The 21446-nt window shown below is 35.7% G+C and overlaps 1 protein-coding gene across 1 annotated transcript in view; it reads right to left on the reverse strand.

The window, feature by feature from the left end:
* Positions 1 to 21446, reverse strand: part of MTMR10 (myotubularin related protein 10) — an 87181-nt gene that overhangs the window by 29779 nt on the left and 35956 nt on the right. Inside the window, exons 5-7 of the mRNA XM_036735169.1 lie at positions 20835 to 20977; positions 6303 to 6393; positions 2834 to 3002 (exon numbers count right to left, since the gene is read on the reverse strand). Of these exons, the coding sequence (XP_036591064.1) occupies positions 2834 to 3002; positions 6303 to 6393; positions 20835 to 20977 (403 nt within the window). The remainder of the gene's footprint in view (positions 1 to 2833; positions 3003 to 6302; positions 6394 to 20834; positions 20978 to 21446) is intronic.

A 21446-nucleotide genomic window follows, 5' to 3' on the forward strand; every position in this document is an offset into this window, starting at 1 on the left:
ATATTAATTTTTTAAAAAGTTTAAAACAATTCTACTTCTGCTAAGTTTTCATGTAAAACTGTTGGTGTCAGAGGTTCAAACTTGATTTGGTTTTACATACTGCATTCTTCACAAAACCAGCTTATTAAATTGAATATCTTAATTTTAAAAATGAAATTTTATAATTCATTCCTGCAAATTTTCCAGAAAGCAATTCCTAAGTGACTTTCAAAATAAAGCTTCTTTTTAAAAGCAATCTATTACTATTAAAAAATACTCTTGGCTATGGTAAACATTTTCATTTCATTAGTTCCTTTTGTTTAAATACAAAATGGTAGAAGACTATTTGATTACTGGCTTGTCAGTCAAGCACTTATATACTGAAAATTTCTATCACAACCAACGCAATCAATCAATGATGCTATGTGCTAGTTCCAGGCACAGGTGATCCAAAGTACAAAGAATAAAGTGATCCCTATTCACAATGAGCTTATTATATTCTAATGGGGGAGATAACTAGTACTTATGCAAATATATGCAAAGCAGTTATAAAAAAGTGACAAGATACTTTAGAAAGAAAAAACAAAGGAGGTAAACATAGAGCTGTATTCTGATTCTGGAGTGTAGAATAAAGCAAGTGAATTGATAGGGGCTATAGCAGAAAATCCTTGGGGCAGGACACTCAGGAAGAAGCTAGAACTAAGCTAGAATGAAGGTAGAACTATGTTCTGATGTGCTATTTGGAAAATAATGAAACAGAATAGAGAAGTCAACCTTTGAAAGTACTGAATAGGGATAAACAGGATCTTTCACATGCTAAGACTAGGGTTAACAAAAGGAATATACAGTACTATTCAATTAGCAGGTACTTATTAAATACCTACTACCTGGCAGGCACAAGGGTACAAAGACAAAAGCAAAAACAGTTTCCTGGCCCCAGGAAATAAGGCAGCTAATGGCACAGTAGACAGAAGGCTGGGCCTAGAATTAGTAAGGCCTGAGTTCAAATGTGACCTCAGACACTTACTAGCTGTGAAAGCTAGTCATAAGGAAGTCACTTAACCTCCATATGCCTCAGTTTCCTCAACTATAAAATAGGAATAATAAGCACCTACCTCACAGGGTTATGAAGATAAAATGAGATATGTGTAAAAAAATATAATAAAACAAAAGCTTAGTGCAAATGTCTGGCACATAGTAGGGACAAGATAAATGCTTATTCTCTTCCTTCCCTCTTCCCCTTTGGAGGAGCATATAGTCTAGCCAAGGGAGAAAATGTGCATATGTAGGTATATACAAAACAGGTAGAAGGAGATTTGGGAGAAACTATAAGTAATTGTGGCAATGAAGAAAGGCCTCACATGGAAGGTGATGCTTAAGCAGTCTTCTGAAAGATTAAAGGTAGGAATGAATCTATCTAGACGTATACAGCCAGAAAAAAAGCATGGAAGTAGGTGACGGAGTGCCATTAATGAGGAACAGTGGACATTTTGGCTGGACCAAGGTGTATGTGGGAGGGAATAATGTGTAATAAGCTTGGAAAGGGCAAGGTTTTGAAGGACTTTAAATCCTGAAGTTTACAGAGCTACTGGAGGGACATGGTCAGACATGAGATTCAGGAAAAGTAGTTTGGGATTTCGTGTAGATAAAGCAAGGACTGAGAGAAACTTGAGGCAGAGAAACCTATCAGGAGGTGATGAGGGCCTAAACTGAGGTGGTAGCTGTGTGAGTGAAGAGAAGGGGACAAGATGTGAGAGATTCAGTGAAGGCAAAAATGGGAGGATGCAGCTTCTATTCCCCCAACCACAACATGGAGAGGCCCAGGCCCTCTTCTCCTTCCCTAATCCTTACGAAATGGCTGTCCTAAAAAGGACAGAAGTTACCTAAAGGTACAAAATATCCCAGCCATAGGCAGCTAAGGCACCTCAGACTTGGTAGATTTCTTAAGACGACACAAGTCATCATGTCCTTCATCATTTCGTACCCTAGTGATCAGACATGTTTCCATATGGAGTTGAGAGGGGTCATGTCCAGAGAAGCTAAGGGCCACCATATCCTTGTTTTGTATCCTTGCTGTGTTAGAGCAAAATAAACCTCCTTCTGTTAACTGTTCAATGGCTTGAGTGCTGATGTTAGAGCTACTTCCAACACAAGTGAAGGATGACATCAAGATCCTTTATCTGGCTGACTAGAAGAATGGTAGATCCCTTGACAAAAGTTCAAGAGAGGCAGGACTGAGGGGGAAAATAATGAGCTCAGTTTTGGACATGTTGCATTTCAGAGGTTTATGGGAGAAATACACACACACATATGTGTGTGTATGTATATATTTGGGTATGTTGCATTTTAGAGTTTAAGGGATATATATCTACACACACATCCAGTTAGCAGGTGGTGGCACAGGTTGGAGCGCTAAAGGGAGATTAACGCTGGAAATATAGACCTGAGAGATCATCACAGAGATGATAATTAGACCCACAGGAGATGATGAAGTCATAAGAGAGAGACGAGAGAGAAGAAAGAGGGCCCGAGATTGAACCTTAGGGGTATGGTTTGGGAAAGGATGCATTACGGGTGACAATCCAGCAAAGAAGACTAAGAAGGGACAGAAAGATGAGTAGGAGGAAAACTAAAAGAGAAGTGTCATGAAAACCCAAGGAATAACATTCAAGAGGAAAAAGTAGCTAACAGTATCAAATACTGCAAAAGTCAAAGGGAATGAGGATTTCATAAAAGATTAAGAGATCATCAGTAATTAAAGTTAATATCACAAATCAAAAGCAATGCCTATACAATTTAATTACTAAAGAGAAATTTTTCTTGCCAAATGTTAATATTAAAAAAAAAAACTTACCAGGTAGATATCATGTAGCCCTCATTAATTGAACAAACTCTCCATTCTGCAGCACCTGTCCTCTTGATTTCTCTATCCCAATCAGAGAAAGTTTCAAATAAAGGAGTTTTTTGACTACTACCACCAGTTACTCCTCCACCTCCAGGGTCTATTCCATTAATGTTTTTAGCTGTAGAAAAATCAATGTAATTTACAATTTTTAAAAGTTGTGTTTTATAATTACTTTCGGTTAAGTCTCCAATTCCCTTCCCTGGTTACTCTCATTGGAGGTCTTGCCTACTACTTATAGAGATTCCACATTTATCAAATGTCCATAGAAGAGGTATCCCTTATTTTCTCTTAAGCTAACTGCTCTACCTCTGGCCTAGACTGAACCCATTCCTTTTCAATGTTTGAAGAACCTTACTCCCCCCTTCATCCCATAATTTCTTTCCAAAGGCCCCTTTCTTTCTGCAGTCAAGCATAGGAAGCACCTATTCTGAAGAAACTGTCCCTAATTAGATACTATATCTATCTCCTCACTATCAAACTTTTCACCAGTTTAAGTCTACTGCTTCTATTTATACTCCCTCTTTCACTCTTTCAATCTAGTTTTCATTACCACTCTACTGCAACTGGTTGCTGACAACCACTTTACTAACAAGGTCAAACAGTTTTCTCTCTTCCCCTGTCCTCAATCTCTGTTACAATTGGCACTTTTTGACCATGCCCTCGGTGAGGGGTTAACACTAACTAGGAAATACTGGAGGAGTTGAGTAACTTCAGTACCATTCTCCTGGTCAGGCCTTCCATTACTTCCCTTGCTCTCTCTCACTCTCAACTGTAGTGTTAGCCCTTAATCCCGCATTCTCACTCCGCTGTCTCTGCGGAAGGATTCATGGATTCTCAATGGCCTCAGCATCTTCTATGCTGAAGGTTCCCAACTATCTAGTTTTTAGATCATTACCTCCAACTACCTAATAGACAATTTCATTTAGATGTAAAATTATTACATCAAACTCATCAGGTCTCATATTAAAATCATCTCTACCCCTCAAAATATCTTTCCAAATTCACTGTGTCTCTTTAAAAAGCATCATTATTGCTTCAGTTGTGAAGGCTCAAAACCTTGAAGCAATTTTCATTTCATCTCTCTGCCTTTCCATTTACTTATACAAAATCAGTCATCTTTACCTTAAAATCATTACTTCAGCATCCCCACTTCTATTACTTTAGCTGGGGATCCCATCATATCATGCCCAGATTACAGCTAGTGATATTAACATCTGTTGAAGCCATCTTCCTGTGACACTAATCTTCCACAACAGCTAGTTTTAATCACATTAGTTTGCTGCTTTGAAACTGTAACTCTCTATTGCTTACTAAATCTATTCTTGTGCTTGGCTTTCAGGGCACTCTATAGTCAATCTCCAATCTTATCCAATCAACTTCATTTTCAGCGATAATTTTTAACAGTGAAGAGTCTCTTCACTGTTCCAGAAATGTTATATTCATTCTAAATGTTTTTATCTGTGCTACTAACTTGACTGAAATAATTTCTCTCCCTCCAACCTATCTTTCAAGTTTGGGCTTGAAATTTATGTAAACTTTACATACGTTTATAAAATTTTATGTTAAAATGTTTTCATATGAATTTTATCAAAATGCTTTTTTATGAAATAAGAGTTTTATACAATAAGTTATAAAAGTTTATTTTAGAAATCTTTGTTGACAAATCTAGTTTTCACTCAAGTCCAATATTTACAGTCTGTACCACACAATGTATCACTTGGTTACACAGGTTTACAAACAACTCATAGATACCAAGAGCCCTTGAAGAACTCATTATGCCCTTCTTACTGGCAAAAGAGCCCCTAAATGCCATAGGTGCTGTTATTGGTTGGGTGGCAGGGAGAAGAAATGCAGTTTTTAGGCCAAACACAGGTTCAGAAGTAGAGAAAGGGAAAATGTTGGGTTGGCACACCAAAGTCAGATACTCAGTGACATAAGATCACTGGTTAATGAGGGAGATGAAAACTATGAAGTGAGAAGATGCCAAAGACAAACCTGACTTATTTCAAAATTATGCTTAGATTGAGCTCATATCCACTTGAGTGGATAAAGTTCTCCTCTTTCTTGAATCAAATGGTTCCTTCTTCCCAAGATCTTAAAAGTAACTTCCTAAAAGTATGGTTTATTACTAGTAATATCAGTGTAATCCCAGTAATATTAATTTTTACTTAGTATTATATCTTATGGATATTATGGGTTAAATAGATCTTTTACCATCTTATTTAGACACCTACCCATGATTTATAAGGCAATTTTAAAGAGAAAATATATTTTGAATTTCAAATGAACTGTCACTTACACAACCTTTTCTGTTTTGGGAATAGCCTTGTAATAGTTATAAATTATTTTTGGTTTCATATTTGTAAATCATGTTGCTATTGTTAAATTGACAACTCAATGGAAGCAAAGACTAGGCCTCACATGAAATTTATATTCCCCATAGTGCTAAGCACATAGCAGTCCTTTGATAAGCATTTGCTGGTTGACTAGAATCACTTTTTTTTTTCTCCTCATAGGTAGGGCAAAAGAGCCAATCCACAGTCACTAGCAAATAAGGATTTTTCTTGATCAAGGTATTCCCTAATTTTTATAAAAATTTAATTCATAGGGGCAGCTTGGTGGCGCAGTAAGTAGTACACTGGCCCTGGAGTCAGGAAGACCTGGGTTCAAATTTGGCCTCAGACACTTGACACACTTGCTAGCTGTGTGACCTTGGGCAAGTCATTTAACCCCAATTTGCCTTGCCTTCCCCGCTCCAAAAAAAAGGATAAAAATTTAATTCATATAAATACAGAATGTGCAGAGCTATACAGATGAGTGCTACCTGGTACCACTATTGACTCCTGAGATTTGTTGGCAGAACTGTTCCATTTCCATAATGCCTGCCTAGATAGACGCTGGCTGTCTTATGTTAGTTCCTACAGAAATACATTTTTCCAAAACCCTAACTATGAACTACTATCAGAAATAGAAATTTATTACTTTAAAAATCTAAGTGGCTTTCACTAAACAATTTTATATCAGCTTCTGTTTATGTCACTTCGAAGATTATATACTTTTAAACTCTCCCTTATTTTCTTCCCAATTCAAGATATGTAAACATAACTTAAGCTACCAATTAATAAAATATATATTTTTAAAAATCCAACAGAAAACTCTTTAATCAGAATATATGTCAGACTGACCTATGGTAAAACATTTGACATGACTACTGTATTTAAAGAAGGCTGGTTTTGACCTGGGTCCTTTTCATATGACAATCTGACAACTGCCAATTCTCCTAATGTTTGCCTTTTAACTACTGCATATGATATCCTTTAAATCTTCTGTATTTTGGAATTTTCTACATGAAAACCTAATAGCTTTAAATTATATAATGCAAAATGAAAGTAATAATATTCAACATGTGCATATTTACCCAGATTGTGGTACTTTTCCCCAACGTATTCAAATGCAAAGAGTAGCTGGAGATCTGTTGGCTGAGAATAATGAGCTATCGCAAGGCACACCTAGGAAAAATTCTACACTTAGAATTTTCATTTAAAATAATTGGTACTATTAAATGTACAGTATTGGTAAAAATCATCTTTTGACAACTTTTGAGCAAATAAAGTTTAATGCTCCAAAAAATTTTTTAAAAGAAGTGACGTGTTTTTCCCCAAAACAATATTTTATTATTGCTAAGTTATTATTAAACATGCATGTGCCAACTTTTATATACAGCACAGGTTTTAAAAGGGCATCTAGGTGATGCAGCAGATAGATTGCTGGGCCTGGATTCTGAAAAACTCATCTTCCTTGAGTTCGAATCTGGCCTCGGACACTTACTAGCTGTGTGATCTTGGGTAAGTCACTTAACCTTGTATTTGCCTCAGATTCCTCATCTGTAAAATGAGCTGGAGAAGGAAACAGCAAAACACTCCAGCACCTTTGCCCAAGAAAACCTCAAATGGCATCATGAAGAGTTGGACACAACTGAAAAATGACTTAGCCACGACAACAACAGATTAAAGTGCCCATGCTCACCAGACCTACAAAATAAATTCAATGAACAGAAAGACTCATAAGAAAATGAAAGACAAAGTGGTGCAAAGAAGTCCACTTTGGTATGAATGTGCGGAAGTTGGACCTAAAAAAGAGAGATAAAAGGGCACTACCCTTTCCCAGGTATCTTTCTGCTTGAAGCAGGGGATCACGGGTGTGGACACTGCACATTCTGCATATAACATAAAAATTTTTCAATGAGTTAGTTTTACTTACCGCTTTTTATTCTGTTATAAGGAATGACTCTTTTAAAGGTGATAAACAGGGAAATATAGATGACATTAGAACAAGAAATATTAATAAAATTTATTTTTTAAGAAAAGTAGTTTGTTGGGCAAAAAGATATTTCTTTGGGTTTTTGGTACCAAAGTAAGACTATAGAGAAAAAACCATAGGAAGAAATGTAATAAATAGTCCATCATCATAGCTGACATTTCTACAGCATGTTAGTGCCAATTTGCCAATTTTTTTTTACTAATTTTTACTAAAGATGTTTTACATATTATCATCACATCTGGTTCTCACATTAACCATATGAGGTAGGTAAGACAAGTACTGTCACCTCTACTTTACAGATGAAGAAACTGAGGCTCAGAGAGGTTAGGAGACTTGCCAGTGTCAGAGTAAGATTCAGAGTCATGACCTGATTAAGAATTCTATAAAATCTAAGACATATATTATCCTACACCAAGCGTTGCTGAGCCAGCTTAAAATGTAATTGTGAAACGTTTAACAAAATAAATAAAAATAAAATACAACACAGATAATGTTAATTTGTGGTTTTCTAAGTTCAGATGATGGCTACAGGGGTCCATTTCTATTTGAGTTTGACACTACTACTCTACACTATCCTGCTTCCCTAGCTATGAACAGAAAAGTAGAAAACGTGAGTCAAAGTTGATCTAAAATATAATGGAGAGGCAGAGTTTAACTATTTTAGCAGTAAGCAAGCAAGATAATTTTGGTTAGTCTGGTAAAACATTTTGGAGGCTAAAGATCCTGTTGTGTTGTATATTTTAATGTTACCTAAAAATCTTCTTTAAAATAAATGGAGAGTTCAAAGCTAAGCTGAATTTAGGCATATCTTTAGGACACTTTATCTTAGAAAACAAAGGCAGAAATATCGATGACTTCACTAACACTGCTAAAAATGAGAGCCACATATTCAGACATAATAATGATAATATTCAGCACGCATATTCTACATGTAAACAATTTCTATGAAAAATGAAAATTCATCTTACTTACCGATTTTCCCTTCATTTCCTAATCTTAAAACAGTAAGTTAAAAATAAGATGGGCTAGGGTTTATTGTTAGCTTTGGCTGAAAATTCTTTCTAAATCTAAATCTCTAACTATGTCTTCTCACTCATTGTCTCTTTCTCATTGCTTATAGGATATTGATATTTATTAAAATCTGTAAGCCTAATTCACATTTTGCTTACCCCCCTCTTAAATTCTTTCCATTCCTACTGTATTTTCCCTTCACTATCATAAGTATCATTATTCTATTTCTAGATCTGTATCTTGGTAACATCTTCATTTCTCCATTATTTCAATTTGCTATAAGTCTTGTTGCTTTTTTCCTATAAAACATTTATTATACTTGCATGCTTTCTCTCTCCTTATGGCCACAGATTGTTATCTTCGGCCCTAGTCACCTTACATCTTTATTGACACAGCAATCCCATGAACTGCTACCCTGAATCCAAGAATCTCCTTCTTTCTACAATCTACAATATTTATCTTGAAATGTCATTTTGATTGACATTCCCCTTAGAATCCTGCTAATGCTCCCAATTCTCTTCACCATAAGTCAAATCACCTAATTTTAAACCCTAAGCCTCGCCACCAAATTGTTGCCTAAAAATTTTAAGAACAGAATAGCTACATGACTATACCCTAAGACAGTCTTGTTTCCATACAGAACAAATACTTGGTTTATCTTCTTCACTTTCAAGCCATCTTTCATATTGTACACTTTGCTGAAAGCCCCTTTCTATTCCTCTGCCAAATCATGCCTTCCTCTTCCTTCAAATCTTTGCTCAGTACTCATTTTCTTTAAAAAGCTTTCCAAGACTGCTATCTTTAGGAGGGAACTCCAAAATTACACCATCTTTAAATATCTCTGGATTTTCCATTTCTTTGTTAAGGGTCTTAAATCTTTAGAGAGCTATGCATACAACCACAGCTTCCATTTTCTAAAATCTCCCAGTAATCGAAGAAAGCTCTCTATGCATTCTTATTAATTACTATGACTAATTACAAAGCTAATTAGTATCATATATGAGTACTCTCATATGCATGAATATGTGTGAAGAATATGACCCCAAAGTTCAGATATTTAGTAACAAATAAAAACAAAGAATGTGATCGCATGAACCACCCTGTGTGTATGTGTGTATGAGCGCACATGCATGGAGAGACCTATAACCAAAAATGATACCATCAATAGGTTACGAGTATATAAAAAGCAAACATATGAAATCCATACATGCACATAGAGGAAAGCATTCCAAATTACTATGTGAATATTACCTCCTCTAAGATGTGAGGAAAACAAAATTGTAGGACTTCAGTCTTTAGCCAAACAGCTAAGTGATAACTCAATAAGGGCCTGGATAAAGTCCTAAGCCTATAGTCGAAAAGACCTGAATTCAAAATCAGACTCAGACATTACTAGCTGTATGACTCTGGGCAGATTGCTTAACCTGCCTGCCTCAGTTTCCTCATTGGTAAAATGGAGATAATTATAAAGCACTTAGAACAGTGCTTGAGAGATAGTGCTATATAAATATTAGCTATAATTATTAGCCATTGTACCTGTTTAACTGAAAAATTAACTGGGAACTCAGGGAGTACACATTTTGTTGTTATAAAAGAAAAAAAAAGGTGGAAGAGAAGATAAGATCTATTTCTAAAATGCCCTTTAAAAATATACATCTATATAAAAATAAAGTGAAGAAGGCAAAAAAGCTGTTTCACTAAAAGGGGGGCACTTAATACAAGGAAACAAATGGGTATGTACAGCAGTATCTGCATTTAAAGCAGTCTAAAGAAGCTTGCAGATATTTTGAAAATAAATTTGGTAACTCATATTAGTCTAAATTGGAGACAAGGATTTACCTAGATGTGTTTGTGTAATTTATTTTTGCAATCCATAAATAAAATATGTGTATACAAACATACATATGTACACATTTATACATAATATACATGCCATCATAGCACATTTTGAGAACTGATTGCTTGGGAATCAAGGGAATGCCAAAAAGATGTAACTATTTTGATATAAAACTTTATTCTTCATAGTTTTCATGTATACTATTTAATGAGACTATTTTCACTTCCAGTTTCTTTTTCTAACAGCAACTCCTAAATTGACAGACTTGCAAAATTTATAGTTTCACTTAGGTGAAAAATTATACATCAATAATTACTACATGGTAAGAATAATTATCACCCCAAAATTTATCTATACATGCTTTTGCAAAAGATTGTTTACTCTATTACTGCAGAAAATAAATAGTAGTACAGAATGAAGATACTGTGGAGAAAAGATGGGAATGTTTTAAAATAAACTAATTTTGAATGATCTTTTTAAAGCCAATTTAATCAATTTAATATATTCTAGGCACTGAACTAGGTGCTAGGGATGTAGGGATAAGGCAAAAATGAAACAAAAGCAGCCAAGGCTTCGGAAGCACAATTATAATAATAAAAAAAAACTCATACTTGTGCTTTAAGGTTTACAAAGCATTCTCTTCTTAACCATCAAATATGATAAGTAACTTGGCAATTACTTCCCATAAGTTGAAGAGCCATACAAAGAACGGGTTCAGGAAAGGAAAGAAGGCTGGAAGTTCTTCAGTGTTTTCATTAAATCTGAACACCTTTCCAATTGTGATTTTAAGAGATTAAGATTTTAATTTTAATGGTTAGAGTAGTTCAATTCATGTTTCACTGTATGCAAGGCAAAAATGAAATTTCAGAAAATTACCAAACAGATTCATTAACAGATAATTATAATTTTTCATCTTATAAAACATACAAGATTTCTATGCTTTCACCATTACCAGATGCTTAGACTCTGGATAACTGTATACAAGAGACTAGGTTGGCAATCACTTGGGTCCTGTGTGGAAATACACTGCACATTCATTTCAAACTACAAATAAAGAAATAATCTAGTCCTGAGAACTTCATTTTGAGCAAAATTTCTTACAGTATAGAACAGTGGCATATTTAAGTATGAGTGATAATACTTAAGCAATATGCTTTTACAAATACATTCTATCAGTTTGGTCCTAAAATCATTCTACATGAGGAAAAGATATCTTAGATTAGCAAAACATGAGAATCACAAATTCTCAGAGTTAGAAAGACTTTAGGAAATTTTGGATTTAGCGTAATACCAACTCCCTAGCAGTATATGAATATCTATCTAGTCACCCAGTTATAGTGGAAGAAAACTTACTATTTCATGAAGCAAACTGTTTTATTGTTGGAGTAACAGATCTAATTTAAAAGTTTTCCATTACTTATATTTAGCTACATCAGGGATAAATGGTTGCAGTTTGCAATCTTCATACAACTTCAAAGACAGTTTTCAAGAGTTGTGAAGGCTGGCTTTCCTTTATTAAACCAAAAATTGCTTCCCTGTGACTTAAAATCGTGGAATGTCAAAGTCAGAAGACACCTCAAGTCATCCAGTCCAACCCATACTTAAACAGGAATCTCTTCTACAACATCTGAAATGGTCCAATAGCAGCTTAATTAAAATTCTCTAGTGATTAAGAACTTATTGTCTCCTAAGGGGGTCCATTCTATTTGGGGAAATGCTAATTACAAGGAAGTTTTTCATTATAATGAGGCAAACTGCCTTTCTACACTTTCTACCAGGTGCTTCTAGTTCTACACTGAAGTCAAGCAAAACAAAGTCAATGGTGTTTTCCATGCATTAGCCTTTGAATACTGGAAGACGGCTAACACTGTCAATGTCAACCTTGTCAATGTAATCTCTAAAATACGTTACCCAGAATGAAATATAATTCTCTAGATGGTTCAACTAGGGCACACAGAGGAAAGTCTCTTTACCAATGCACGTCAGGACCTTCCCCACTATTTATGGTCTTAAAAAGAGTCAGCCAACAGCCCTTAGAGGTTAGGTCAAAGTCACATACTATATGTCAGTATATAATAGAGGCAGAACTTGAACCCAGGTCTTTCTGGCCAATTCTCTGTCTATTCAATACTCTACCTATGGTATGTTCTCTCTCATCAGAAAGACCCAAGTTCAGATCCAGCCAAAGACACTTACAAGCTACGTGACTCTGGCCAGCTAAGTGGCACAGTAGATGGAGTGCTGGGCCTGGAGTCTGGAAGACTCATCTTATTCAAATCTGGCCTCACATTTATTAGCCGTGTGACCCTGGGCAAGTCACTTAATCCTGTCTACCTCTGTTTCCTCATCTTAAAAAATGAGCTGGAGAAGGAAATGCCAAACCATTCCAGTATCTTTGCAAATAAACCTCAAATACGGTCATGAAGAGTTGGACGTGACTCTAATGACTGAACAACAAAAATGTAGATGACAACAACACCTACCTTGTTGGAGGGTTGTTATGAGGATCATATGAGAGAATATTTGAAAATTACTCAACAGTGCCTGGTAGATAGTAGGCACTATATAAATGCATTTTCTCTCCCACTTGGCACACTTCAGGCACTAAATAAATTCTTGGTACTTGACTGATCATAGAAGCAATACAGAACAAGTCAACTTCCCATTCTACGTAACAGCCCTCACATAACTGAGGGCAGCTTTCAGCTCTTCCCTTTTTCTTCTCTTTTCCAGTGTCATTATGGAGAAAAGTGAAAACAATCTCAGTGTCAGTAAGTTTGTGTTGTCTCTAAGATGATGTAAGAATACCAACGCCTAGAACAGAAAGGTATATTTGCTGCTGGGAAAGTCATCAAAACATTCCTAGAAGACAGTCTCTTTAAGTCCTTCCAACACAATCTTGCCCGACCATAATGTATAATAGTAGCAGAATTCTTCAATTCCTTAGGTTTACCTCAAAAACTGCTTGATCATTTTCACTCGTCTTTTCTTAATCAAAATAAAAAACATATATTAGCCCTTCATATAAAACCCCCGTGTAACCTTTTTTTCTCTTTATATATTTTTTCAATCAACAGAAGTGTTTTTTTCTCTGCTTACCCTCACACAGACCACTGTCCAAAAAAAAAAAAAAAAGTCTCAATCTGAACTCTAAGACCATTACTTCTATCCTGAGGTAGGTAAAATGTATGATTATGAGTCCTACAGAATTGTGTTTGGTCGCTGTTATCTAGCAGAGATCCTAAGTGTTTCAAAATTATCTTTAAAATACTGTTGTTGCTACATAATTTTTTTCCTGGTTCTGCTCACTTCGCTCTGCATTGGTTCATTCAAGTGTTCTCAAATCTTTCTGTTAACTATCCACTTCATTTTTTACAGCACAACAGTATTCCATAACATTCACATATGATAATTTATTAAACATTTACATATGATAATTTGTTCCACTATTCCAAAAATTATGGGCACCACCCCACGTTCCAATTTTCTGACACTACAAAAAGAGTTGTCACAGTTTCGTACATGTGGGTCCTTTTGCTCTTGTATTGATCTCTTTGGGGTATAGATCTAGTAGCAGTAGGGCTGCGTCAAAAGGCATGCACTAGTTTTGGAGGGATAGTTCCAAACTGCTTTCCAGGATGGCTGGTCTAGTCCACAGATCCACCAAAAATGTATTAATGTACCTCTTTTCCCATAGGCTCTCCAGTATTTGTCAATCAAAGGAGTGTGAGGTATACACTCAGAATGTTTTCACTTGTATTTTTCAAATTAGAGATTCAGAGCATTTTTAAAAATATGGCTATTGATAGCTTAGATTTCTTCATTTGCAAAATGTCTATTCATATCTTTGACCATTTATTAATTGGGGAACTGTTTTTATTCTTATCATCTGAATCAGTTCCCTGTATCAATCATCATCAGCAGCAGATTTGCTTGTGGAAGACCATGAAAAATTTGGTTGCCAGGAGAAGTTCATCAGTATTGTATGTGTTTCATGATGGTATACTCGCATGGGTTCTGGATAATGGACAACACTCTCACGCTTTCCCAGTCCCAATGACATAAAGCAGAGCTGTCTGCTTGCTCCCATGCTTTTTATTATGTTTCCAGTAATGTTGTCAGATGCCTTCAATGAGGATGAAAACAGCATCAAAGCCAACTGTCACAGCGATAGTGCATTATTTCACTTGAAAAGGCTACAAGCCGAGATTAAAGTGGAGGGAGAGCTGGTGCTCCAATTTTTGTTCATAGATGATTGTGTACTCAATGCAGCCTCTGGCAACAGAGTATGGATCAATTTTCTGCTGCTTGTGCTAATTTTGGCTGTCATTAACACCAAGAAAACAGAGGTTCTCCACCAGCCAGCATGGCATCATCCATATGTGGAAACATTGGTTACAACAAATGGAGAGATTTTGTTCACTTACCTTGGCAGTTTATTTTCCAGGGATACACACACAGATGATGTGGCTAACACACGCAGTGCCAGAGCTAGCTCAGTGTTTGGGAAGCTCCAAAGGAAAAGCGTGGGAGAGAAGAGGTATTAGACTGCCTACACCAAACTGAAGGTCTACAAAGCCAGTGTGCTAGCCTCATTGTCATATGCCTGTAAAACCTGGACAGTCTACCAGCACCATGCCAGGAAACTGAATTGCTTCCATTTGAATTGTCTTAGGAATATTCTTAAGATCACCTGGCAAGATAAGGTACCAGACTTTCTTGAGCTTAGCTGTCAAGTCTTCAAACTCTATTTCAGAGAGCTCAACTCCGATAGGCTGGCTTCAAATTCCAATTGACCATTTCCCTAAAAGACTATTTTGCAAAGAATTCACACAAGGCAAGTGCTCACATAGTGGTCAGAAGAAGCAATACAAGAATACTCTCTGAAGAACTATGTAACTGATTGTGAGACATGGAACACTGAACAGGACCCCTCAAAGAACGGGCTAAGTTCTATGAACAAAGCAGAACTGCAGTAGCTCAAAAGAAACATGAGATGCACACTCCAAATGTTCATACAGATTATTTGTGCCAATCTGTGGTACAGCCTTCCAAGCTTGTATTGGTCTGATTAGCCATAGTCGGTCACACTGTAATTTGACTAAAATAATGATGCTACTTTGGTTCTCTTCGAGCAGGAAGGACAACTACTATTATATGACAGGCACTGCACTCAGAGCTTTACAAATATGCAATGTGATCCTCACAACAATACTGGAAGTAGGTGCTATTAAAAATATATTCCAGGGCAGCTAGGTGGTAAAGGGAGTAGAGCACCGGTCCTGGAGTCAGAAGGACCTGAGTTCAAATCCAGCCTCAGAAACTTGACACACTTACTAGCTGAGTGACCTTGGGCAAGTCACTTAACACCAATTGCCCTGCCTTCCCCTCTCCAAAAAAAATTTTATATATATATATATATATACATACATATATATATATATATATATATATATATATATATATATATATATATATATATATATGTATATATATATGTATATGTATATGTATATGTATATGTATATGTATATGTATGTATATGTATATGTATATGTATATATATGTATATGTGTGTATATATACATCTCCCTATTTTATAGCTAAGGAAACTAAGGCAAACTAGAGACGAACTGAATTGCTCAAGGTCACACAGTTAGTAGGTGTCTAAAGCTAGATGTGAACTCCAGTCTTCCTGACTCCAGCCAAGCCCAATGTAAGAGAAATTTGCTACCAAGATTTTTTTTTTCCATTTACCTGTTTCTCTTCTAATTTTAACTGCATTGATTGTATCTGTGTGAAAATATTTTTATGCCTTATCCAATTTCTACTGAAGTTATGTGCTCTATTTCTTGTTCTGTTAATCTGGACATTTGCTTTTTTTTTTTTTAATATTCATCCATTTCCTTTAGATTGTCAGCTTTTTGGCATGTAATTGGGTAAAATATTTTCTGATAATTATTTTTATTTTTTCATTATTGGTTATGAATTCATCATTTTTGCTTTTTGTATTGGTACTTTTTTTTTTAAATCAAGGTTATCTTTATGATTTTGTTCTGTGCTCCAATCCACCATTTCATTTATTTATTTGTTTAGATTTATTTAGGTCTACCCACTATTGTAGTTTTACTGTCCCTCTTTTCCTGTAACTGATTTAACTTTTAAAGTATTTAATTTTATGCTAGTTGTTACACTTTTAGTATTGATATTAATACACTGTGATACCTTTCAACAACATGTAGTTTCCCAGTTTATGTTTTTTAAGCCTATTTTAGTTATCCTCTAGTCTATTATGATTGCTGTCTTTATTTTTTTCTTTACTTCAGATGAAACACGGTCAATTTTGATCCAGCCCTTGCTTTAATGCTTATAAAAACATACTGCTGAATTCTACTTTCTAATCCATTCTGCTATCCTCTTCAGTTTTATGGATGAGTTCATCCCATTGATGGTTAACAGTAACTCTTGTTTCCCTCTATCCTCTTCTCTTATGCTTTTCCTTCTATTTGTTTCCTGCTCCATCTTGTTAAGTAAGAAATGTGCTCAGCACCAAAGCTCTAGGTCTGATAACCTGCTTCCGGTCTCCTGCTCCCTTTTTCTCCCTCTCCCAATATCCAATCACAAGTTCTTAACCATTTTTTTGCCTTTTCTTTCAAATGCCTTTTTGAGATCCACCTAGAGAGTTTTTGTTTAGGATTAACCCATCCCTTCATCTATCCTCTTCTATTTCTATACCCAGTTTCGAGTGTATTCTTCCTTCTTTTGATCAGTTCAAATGAGAGTGAAATCAGCTATTTCCCCCTACTCTTTCCTCTTTGTTGTTAATTTTATACGGATACCCCAATTATGTGAAACAGTATTACCCAATCTCCTTCTCCTTTTCCTACCTTCAGTATATTTTTCTTCCCCACCTTTTTCTTCTTTTAAGATCATAGAAACAGAAAACCATTCTCAGGCCCTCTATCTTAGGCAATTGCAGACCGACATGAAGTGGTATGTTAAACTTTAGTCTAGGAACATATACATAACATTAACTGAATTTTGGCTCACATTAAATGTGACCTGATATCATTCTGTGATTTGTAATTAGCCAAATTTTGCATTATCTGACTTCTCATTAATTATAACTTAGTTGTATTTTTATGCCTATTAACAACATAAGGTTTACTTAAAAAGAGAAAGAAACACGAGATATTTTTTAGGGTTTCTTGCTGTAGGTTGTGAGACAAGCACTATACTATATCATTAAAGATGAATTTTTCTCCCTGACGTATTAGTTTTGCTGGTTAAGTGATTCTTGGTCATAAGCCTGTATCTTTTGCCTTTCTGATACATAGTATTCCAAGTTCCTCGTTCCTTTAGAAGGGTGACTGCTAAATGGATGTGATTGTGACTGTAACTCCTCCAAACTTGAATTGTTTATTTCTGATTGCTTGCAGTTATTTTTAATTTGACTTGGAAACTCTGAATCTTGACTATAATGTTCCTGGGAGTTTTCATCTTGGGGTTTCTTTCAAGAGAAACTCTCAATTCTTCATCAACAATTCTGCTTGGTTTCAATTCTACAGAACCAGTTGCCTCTTCCCTCTCAATGGAGGTTGCAGCAATTAACTCTTCCCAAAGCTTCCCTTTATATAAGGACTCAGCTCAGAACTTTCCAGGTAACTCTCCATTTTCCAAGTTCTGCTTGGTTTCAACTCCAGGGATCAAACTATCTCCTTTCCACTTTTCAGCTTCTATTTATATACTGTGTTCTACCATTAGATTGTAAGCTCCTTTAGGGCAGGGTCTGCCCTTTTCTTATTTGTATCCCTAGGAAACATAGCAGGTACTTAATGTTTAATGAATTGAAAAGAGTAACTGGTGGATTCTTTCTATTTTTACTTTGTCCTCTGATATTAAGAGATCTGGGCATAAAAGTAAAAAAGTTTTAGCATTTCTTAAAACATGATGTCTATACTTTTTTGGAAGAACGGTATAGGGATTATTAAATTATTTCTCTTCAATCTGTTTTCTAGCTGTTTTTGCAAAAATAACTTACATTTTCTCCTATTTTTTCAGTCTTTGGACTTATTTTAATATTTCTTATTGTAGCATGCAGTCACTAGCTTTTCTACATGGTCCATTATACTTTTCAAGTAGTTTGTTTCTTGGGCAAGGTTTTGTATTTCTTGTTCCAAGCTACTGATTCTCTTTTCAATTCTTTCTTTCATAGCTCTCATTTCTTTTCCCATCCCCCATTCCCCAGACTCTTTATCCCACCCCCACCCCTGCCTTCATTTGGTTTTTTAAATCATTTTTTAATTCTTAAAAAAAAAAATCTTGCTTCATCTCTTACAGGAACTATAGTTGAATTTGTGCTCAAGTTGTATTTTTCTTTAAGGCTTTGCTTGTAGAGATACTGGAGTCATTCTCTTTTTCTGGGATTATGTCTTATGCATCCTTCTCACCATAATAGCTCTTAATGGTGGGATTTTTCTTGTTTGTTCATTATTAAAGCCTATTTCCTGATTCATACTTTATGTTAAGGCCAGGCTCTATCCACTTCCAGAGAGAAAGTCTGAGCTGAGTTTAGTGTTCTACTGCTGTTTTTTTGGGGGTACTGAATATTATGTTATTCCAGGATCTCAGAGACAGCTCCAGTTGGGGAAATCTATAAATTTTCAGTACTCTCAAGTAGTCTGATTCAAGACAGTCTCTCCTAGTTTGAACTCTGCAGGTTTCTGGTTTGGATTTGGGACTATGCAACAAGTTGTAGGTTTGCCCTTGGTTGGAGTTCTAGTAGACTACTGCTAGACTCAGTGACCATCAGTAAGCTTCAGACTGGACTGGTGACTGGAGTTGAGACTATACTCTACTCCTGGGGTCAGTCACACAACTGCTGCTTGATCCTGAACTTATTCCTTGCTAAGAAGTCAACCTAGGGCCCACAACCATGCCTCACCCTGGATTACCACCCCGAAGCACAGATCCCTTCCCTAGGCCACCCTTGATATGTGACACAGAACTGGGTATTAGACAATACAGCTGCCAACTGGCACCTGTCCCTTTACCCTGCACAAAATTGGGCCCCCTTATACAGGTCTGAAACTGTTTTCTAGTTAGACCCTGTACCCAGGGTCTATAGATTTGTCTATCTCCCTAAGCTAACCTGGGCAGGAAAAATGACTAATTTTTTTTCTTGGATTTCCCAATCAGAACTCGGTCTGGTATGTTTCGTAGATCTTTGTGGAGGAATAGTGATGGGGAACTAAGCTCCACAGTTTTTTCCTGACACTCCATTATCTTGGCTCTTCCTTTCCTTTCTTTTTTCCATCTCATAGTCTCACTGCCTTCTCAGTTTTCTATGCAGCAATATTTTCTAATCCTTTAACTATTTTCACTATTTTTCAATGGATGAGTTCTATTCTTTTTGTTTTTAATCTTAGCTTAAGTTATAAAGCCTGAAAACAGAACATGGTTTTTCTAGTCCCTTATTAAAGACCTTGCTCAGTTTCATATAAATAGAAAAAAGTACTTAATACACATTTTCCCCTCAGTTGAGGGAGAAAAAATGGATTAGTCCTGTGGCCCATGAGTTGAAAAAAAAATAGCAGGAGTTCCATAAAGAGTGCAAGTGCAACCTATTTCCTATCTCTGTGTATTCATAATGGCTAACATGTCTGGCAAGTACTACTTTTTCACTTCTACACTACAGAATCCACTTCCTTCCTTCAAGATACAGCTTAGACACCGCCTTCTAACACAAAATTTCTTAATACCACCCCTAATTGCTAATATCCTCACTCCCAACCTTACATTTAACTATTTTGGTTTTTTAAGAATTTTTTTTGGGGGGAGGGGAGAAGCCAGGGCAATTGGGGTTATGTGACTTGCCCAAGGTCACACAGCTAATAAGTGTGTCAAGTGTCTGAGGCCGAATTTGAACTCAGGTCCTCCTAACTCCAGGGCCAGTGCTCTACTCACTGCGCCACCTAGCTGCCCCAATTATTCTGTGTATAATTAGGTCACGAAGAGTGATTGTTCTGTTTTTTGTCTTTGTATTCCCAGTCCCTAACAAAGTGCCTGATATATACCAAGGGCTTAATAAAAGCTTGTGGATTGACGTTAACTCATAAGAGTGAAGTTTCTCTTTGCACCATTACATACTGCTACTCCAAATACGTAGCAAAAATAAGACAGAAGGATCATGTGTACTCCTTAATGAAGTAGGGGGGGAGAAGCAGCAGGGGGAGAGGTATGATACTAAATAAAAATTCCGAACAATATCCTGACATTTACTGCATTACCAGAGAGTCAATATTGGATAAGTAAGACCCCTGACTTGGTTCTGTCAGGATCCAAAATATGGGATAGGAACAAAGGGTTTCCTCTCCTTAACTTCCCTCACTAAATGGTAGGTGAACATTTCCCAGAATGCAAGAGAACATCAAATTCACGAGCTCTAACTTCGCCTATGACTGATTCTTGCTGAATACTGCTTTATTTAGTAGGCTCTATGGAGAACCAAGCTCAAGGCAATGACAGTTAATATATTTTAATATTGATTATTAATATAATTTTAAAATATTAAATATTAATAATAATTAATAGAATATATTTTAACTATTCAAAACAAGATAAAACATTAAATGCCTACTATAAGCAAGGCATTGTAAGCTATGTAGTTATTTAGGTGATACTGGACCAAATTATTCAAGCTTCATAAAGAGTAAGAACTCCAAAAAATTAGTAAGCATACTATTAAAGAAAAGACTACCCTAAAACTGACTGGCATGTTACCTTTTTGGCACTTTCAGGACCTGCTTCATCAAAGCGAAATCGAACAATTCTGAAATCTTTGCAATAAATAATTAGTTCTGTTGGATTAAATTTGAGTTTCTGGTTGGGGCCTAGGATCTTCTGTTTCCTTTTATTGTCATTTACTGAAATGAAAGAAGATTTTAAAGAAAGAACATTGTTAAATTATGTTTTTAAATGCATAATTTCCACAGCCCATCAATAAACAATGTTTTGGTAAATTTTACTTAAAATATTGAAACTATCATAGTTTGAATACTAAGTAATTTAGGCTTTCATTTAGTCTTTAATGTTTTTCAACTGTCCTTGAGTGTATTTTGAAGAGGTTGGGGGTTGACTATATGAAACTAGATAAATGTTTTTCAAATTAAACTACTAAAAATTATCACTATCCAGATAAAATTGTTAAATTTGAAATCTGTTAACTCAAAAATAATAGCAGCAACCAAGACAATATAAAAATTTATACCCATGCCACAAAAATCATTCATTTACTTTATAATGACATAACTCATTCATCTAGTGCAGGGGTCAGCAAACAAGGATCCATGGGCTAAATCCAGCTTGCCACCTGTTTTTTGTATATCCTATGAG

Source organism: Trichosurus vulpecula, chromosome 8 (assembly GCF_011100635.1).
Source record: "Trichosurus vulpecula isolate mTriVul1 chromosome 8, mTriVul1.pri, whole genome shotgun sequence".
Lineage (NCBI taxonomy): Eukaryota > Metazoa > Chordata > Mammalia > Diprotodontia > Phalangeridae > Trichosurus > Trichosurus vulpecula.